The 6000-nt window shown below is 45.4% G+C and overlaps 1 protein-coding gene across 1 annotated transcript in view; it reads left to right on the top strand.

Moving 5' to 3' along the window:
* Nucleotides 1-3537, top strand: part of LOC140736618 (proteasome subunit alpha type-6-like) — a 46181-nt gene extending 42644 nt beyond the window's left edge. The window contains exon 7 of the mRNA XM_073062437.1: nucleotides 3251-3537. Within this exon, the coding sequence (XP_072918538.1) occupies nucleotides 3251-3308 (58 nt within the window). The 3' untranslated portion in view covers nucleotides 3309-3537. The remainder of the gene's footprint in view (nucleotides 1-3250) is intronic.
* The last annotated feature ends 2463 nt before the right edge of the window (nucleotides 3538-6000 follow it).

Here is a 6000-nt window from a genome sequence, read left to right on the forward strand (position 1 = left end):
TAAACAGCTCTGACATTTAATGAAAGACATCCTGCCGGTGGCAAATAGGTTTCTTTATGTTAAACTAACCACGACGACTTTGTTGTGAACATTCTTGCCATCGGTCTAGGCTTCTGCAGCTAGCTGATCAATTGTTTCATAAACACCTCGGATTGCAGCTCCACATTCATGCGTAACCACCAGCATTTCTGAGGGGAACACCTCCGAAGGGTGTCAGCAGTTCAATTATTTCCTAACCCACTCTTTAATCTGTACAGGATAGGAGGCCACTCAGCCCATCAGGTCAATGCTGGCTCACAGAGCAATCCCATCAGCCCACTCAATTTCCTGTAACCTATTAGAGTCACAGACTGATTGAGTTTCATCTTGTTTTTTTTTTAGTTGAGGCATTGAGTTCAAAAGTCAAGAGTTAATGCTACAACTTTATAAAACTCTGGTTTGGCCACATCAGGAGTATCACATACAGCTCTGGTGATCCCACTATAGGAGGGATGTTGAGGCTTTGCAGAGGGTGCAGAAAAGGTTTACTAGGTTGTTTTTAAAAAGCAAACATGAGGAAATCTGCAGATGCTGGAAATTCAAACAACACACACAAAATGCTGGTGGAACACAGCAGGCCAGGCAGCATCTATAAGGAGAAGCACTGTCGACGTTTCGGGCCGAGACCCTTAGTCCTGACGAAGAGTCTCAGCCCGAAATATCGACAGTAGATGCTGACTGGCCTGCTGCGTTCCACCAGCATTTTGTGTGTGTTGCCAGGATGCTGTCTGGTTCAGAGGGCACGTGCTATCACGTGAGGCTGGATAAACTTGGGTTGTTTTCTCTGGAGCGAGGAGACTAAGGGGAGATCTGATAGAGGCTTACAAGATTATGAGAGGCATAGATAGAGTGGACAGAGACTATCTGCTTCCTGGGGTAGAAATGTCTAATACCAGAGGGCATGCATTGAGGGTGAGAGGGGGTCGGTTCAAGGGGGATGTGAGGGGTAAGTTTTTTACTCAGAGAGTGGTGGATGCCTGGAATGTGCTGCCTGGGATGGTGGTAGAGGCAAATACATTAGAGGTTTTTAAGAGACGTTTGAATAGACACATGGATGTGAGGAAGATGGAGGGATACGGACATGGTGTAGGTAGGAGGGATTAGTGTTAGGTAGGTGAAATATGATAGAAGAATACAGTATTAATGGTAAGACTCTTGGCAGTGTGGAGGATCAGAGAGATCTTGGGGTCCGAGTCCATAGGACACTCAAAGCTGCTGCGCAGGTTGACTCTGTGGTTAAGAAGGAAGACAGTGTATTGGCCTTCATCAACCGCGGGATTGAGTTTAGGAGGCGAGAGGTAATGTTGCAGCTATATAGGACCCTGGTCAGACCCCACTTGGAGTACTGTGCTCAGTTCTGGACGCCGCACTACAGGAAGGAGGTGGAAACCGTAGAAAGGGTGCAGAGGAGATTTACAAGGATGTTGCCTGGATTGGGGATCATGCCTTATGAGAATAGGTTGAGTGAACTTGGCCTTTTCTCCTTGGATGAGAGGATGAGAGGTGAGCTGATAGAGGTGTGTAAGATGATGAGAGGCATTGATCATGTGGATAGTCAGAGGCTTTTTCTCAGGGCTGAAATGGCTAATACCAGAGGGCACAGGTTTAAGGTGCTTGAGAGTAGGTATAGAGTAGATGTCAGGGGTAAGTCTTTTACGCAGAGAGTGGTGAGTGCGTGGAATGGGCTGCTGGCGACAGTGGGGGAGGCGGATACGATAGGGTCTTTTAAGAGACTCTTGGACAGGTACATGGAGCTTAGAAAAATAGAGGCCTATGGGTAAGCCTAGTAATTTCTAAAGTAAGTACATATTCAACACAGTATTGTGGGCCGAAGGGCCTATGTTGTGTTGTAGGTTTTCTATGTTTCTATGTGTTTGGGTGTTTTTGATTTACTTTTTAGCTGGTTCTGCACAACATAGTGGGCCGAATGGCCTGTTCCTGTGCCGTACTCTTCTGTGTTCTATATTCTATGAGTGCTAGAGCACAGAAAAAGGACCCTCAGCTCATCTAGCCTCGTCCCATCAACCTGTAGCTGGACCATGGCACGCCATACCCTTCCCAACCATGTTATAATCAAATCTACCTTAACATTTACAAATGATCCTGCAGCCAGTACTGCCACTGAGTTCATTCCACACTGGCCTCATCCTCTGAATGAAGTTTCCCCTCACTTTTCCTTTAAATATTTCACCTTTGGCCTAAGATCCCCAGCTCCCTTCTCACACAACCTCAGAGGAGAAAGGCTGCTTGCATTAACCCTAACTACACCCTTCAATATTTTGTAATTAGTCAGTTCCACCATGGCACTAGCCTCTGTAGTATCCAGGACATCTTCAAGAAACGATGCCTCAAAACGGTGTTGTAAATCATTAAGGACCCCCATCGCTCCAGGACATGCCCTCTGCTCATTGCAACCATCAGGGAGGAGGTACAGGAGCCTGAAGGTACACACTCAGTGATTCAGGAACAGCTTCTTCCCCTCTACCATCAGGGAGGAGGTACAGGAGCCTGAAGGTACACACTCAGTGATTCAGGAACAGCTTCTTCCCCTCTGCCATCAGGGAGGGGGTACAGGAGCCTGAAGACACACACTCAACGATTCAGGAACAGCTTCTTCCCCTCTGCCATCCAATTTCTGAATGGACATTAAACCCATGAACACTCCCTCACTACTTTTTTAAATTTATGTTTTTGCGCTACTTAATTTAACTATTTAATATACATTATACATATACATTATACATATACAATATACATTACTTACTGTAATTCAGTTTTTTTTCTATATTTACCACATATTGCAGTACACCGCTGCCATTAAGTTAACAAACTTCACGACATATTCAGGTGCTATAAACCTGATACCTCTATCAAGTCTCCTCTCATTCTCCTATGTTCCAGGAATACAGACCTAACCTATTCAATCTTTCCCTAAAACATAGGTTCTCAAGCAACATCCTTGTAAATTTTCTCTGCACTCTTTCAAACTTATTGATATCTTTCCTAGAAGTTTATACCAGCATTGCAAATTTGGCTTCACTAATGTCTTATACAACTTCAGCATATCACTCCAGCTGCTGCTCTCCTGTGAGTTGGAGGAGGTGGTGAAGAGCTTTGACCGGAGGGGGATTTTTTTGTGGGTGGACTCTTACTGCATTCATTCCAGCTGCCAGCCTAACCATGAAACTCTTCTGTTTTTCCCCCCTTACAGGGTCCTCAGTGAATCTGCGATTGAAAAGCACTTAGTGGACATTACAGAGAGAGACTAACTGTGTCATGTCAGCACTGTGTTTAAACATTGTTCTACACACAAAGAGATCCATTATAGAAAACCTGTACTTCAACAAGCAACGGTGGCACAGGATGTTAACTCTTTCCTACACTCCTTTTAAACACATCAAATGCACATTATAGAAACTGCAAATATTGCCAGTAATTTTACATTATGTGTGCAAAACCCTCTGCCAACTCCGAATAAAAATGATGTGAAAATGACAATTTGCTGATGTAAACATTGTTTTGAGAATGAGATTAATGACAGTTTATTGATGGATTGGAGGCACTCTAAAAAGTAGTAAGTCTGTGTGGTATTTTCTCTGAGGGCATCTGGTGCAATGAGGCTGCAATGCCCCCTCACTAAATTGCCTACTTTCAAAGCACATTTATTAAAGAAGTATAAATACTTTAGACAACCTTGAGATCCGTCTCCTTACAGGAAGCTACAGAACAAAGAAGCCCAATGGAACCCATTAAAAAGACCGTCAAACACCCATGTGTAGAGAGAGAAAAAAACACAAATCGCGCCTACAATACAAGTAAGCAAAGAGCATTCAGAACAAAAGTGAGTCCACAGGCGGCCTTAGCCTCAGTTCAGCGGGGAGCAGCGAGCAGGACCAGCCCGACCCTAGCTTCTGGTCTCAACACCCCGCTTTTTCAATATGGCTCAGCGCTTAAATTGTCTAAACATCAGGGCATTCCTCGCCCTGTCACTTCGATACACCCTGGGTCTAGACCCCGCCACCACATCCCGTACCAGACCTTTCCATATTGACCTGGCACCTGGATCAATCAAACCTCGCTGTCCGTCTAGGTTCACGGACCTTGACTCTTCCTCACCTCCGCTTGCCTCGACTTACCCTCGCACCCGCCTGCTTTGACCCTTGACCCAACCTAGCCGCCACTCACTTCAACCCTTGATACTTCATCACCGCTCCGTTGTTTGCAGTGATCGTTTACCTTAAATTTGACCAGAAGAAGTGCCATTAATAAAATACTAATTGTATTCTTTGTTTTGTTTGCTGCCCATTAGTAGTCACTGGGGATCACCAACACCATCTAAACCACATCCTTCCAGTTAAGAAGTGCATCACAATCAGGTTTATTATCATGTCATGAAATTTGCTGTCTGGCAGCAGTAGTACAGTATAATATATAAAATATACTATAAATTACAATAAGTGATATCATCTGTGCCGTGTTGTATGACATGGATGATCACGGTCTTTCCATGGCCATGATTGTTCTTGGGAAATCTTTCTACAGAACTGTTTGCCATTGCCTTCTTCTGGGCAGTGTCTTTACAAGATGGGTGACCCCAGACATTATCGATACTCTTCAGAGATTGTCTGCCTGGCGTCAGTGGTCACATAACCAGGACTTGTTATACACACCGGCTGCTCGTACGACCATCCACCATCTGCTCCCGTGGCTTCACATGACCCTGATCAGCGAGGTGGGGCTAAGCAGGTGCTACACCTTGCCCAATGGTGACCTGCAGGCCAGCGGAGGGGTGGAGTGATGTATCTCCATCCAACCACCCAAAGAAGCTGTTCCTGAATCACTAAGTGTGTGCTTCAGGCTCCTGTTCCTTCTCCCTGATGGTAGCAATGAGAAGAGGGCAAGTCCTGGGTGAGGACAAGGTTCCTCGCTGGGTCATGAGGGACTCTCGGTGCTTTTTCCCAGGGTTGAGAATCAGTAACTGGAGGGCATAGGTTTAAGATGAGGGGAGAGAGATTAAGTAGGAACCCGAGGGACAGACAGCTTCTTTACACATAGACAGAACGAGCTGCTAGGGAAGTGTATGATGCAGATACAATGACAATGTTTAAAGGAAATGTGGACAGATAGAGGAAGGGAAAGGTTTACAACAGGGGTTCCCAACTCCTGCGTAATGGTATTGGTCTATGACATAATAAAGGCTGGGAAGCCCTGGTTTAGAGGGATATGGTCAAATAGAGCTAGCTCAGATGGGCATGCTGCTTGAAAGGGACTGTTTCCTGTTGTATGACTTTAGAGCCTCTCCTTGCCCTGTGCAGGTTGTGTGTGCATAACTGATCATCTAATGGGGGGAGGTGGGAGTCAATAGCTGGGGACATTGTTGGTTTGGAGTCCACACGCACACACACACACACACACACACACACACGCACGCCACACACACACACACACACACACACACACACACACACACACACACACACACACACACACACACACACACACACACGCCACACACACACGCGAATTTGTTATGCAGCAGCAATACAATGCTATGCAGAGTAATAAAAACTGAATTACAGCAGCTATACATATAAAAAACATCTAAAAAAGTTAAATTACATAAGTAGTGCAAAAAACAGAAATACAAAATAGTGAACAACACACACAAAATGCTGGTGGAACGCAGCAGGCCAGGCAGCATCTATAGGGAGAAGCGCTGTCGACGTTTCGGGCCGAGACCCTTCGTCAGGACTAACTGAAAGGAAAGATAGTAAGAGATTTGAAAGTACGAGGGGGAGGGGGAAATCCAAAATGTTAGAAGATTTTTTTTTCAATCGAAGCAAGAGGCTGAGAGTGGAAGACTGAAGCATCGCGGAGGGGAAGGTCGTTTTTCTTTTCTTTAACAGCTCGGGGAAAACAGGCTAGACTGCGCAGACGCGTGACGTAGCGCGCCGAGGTTTA

The sequence above is a fragment of the Hemitrygon akajei genome, chromosome 12 (assembly GCF_048418815.1).
Source record: "Hemitrygon akajei chromosome 12, sHemAka1.3, whole genome shotgun sequence".
NCBI classification, from domain to species: Eukaryota; Metazoa; Chordata; class Chondrichthyes; order Myliobatiformes; family Dasyatidae; genus Hemitrygon; species Hemitrygon akajei.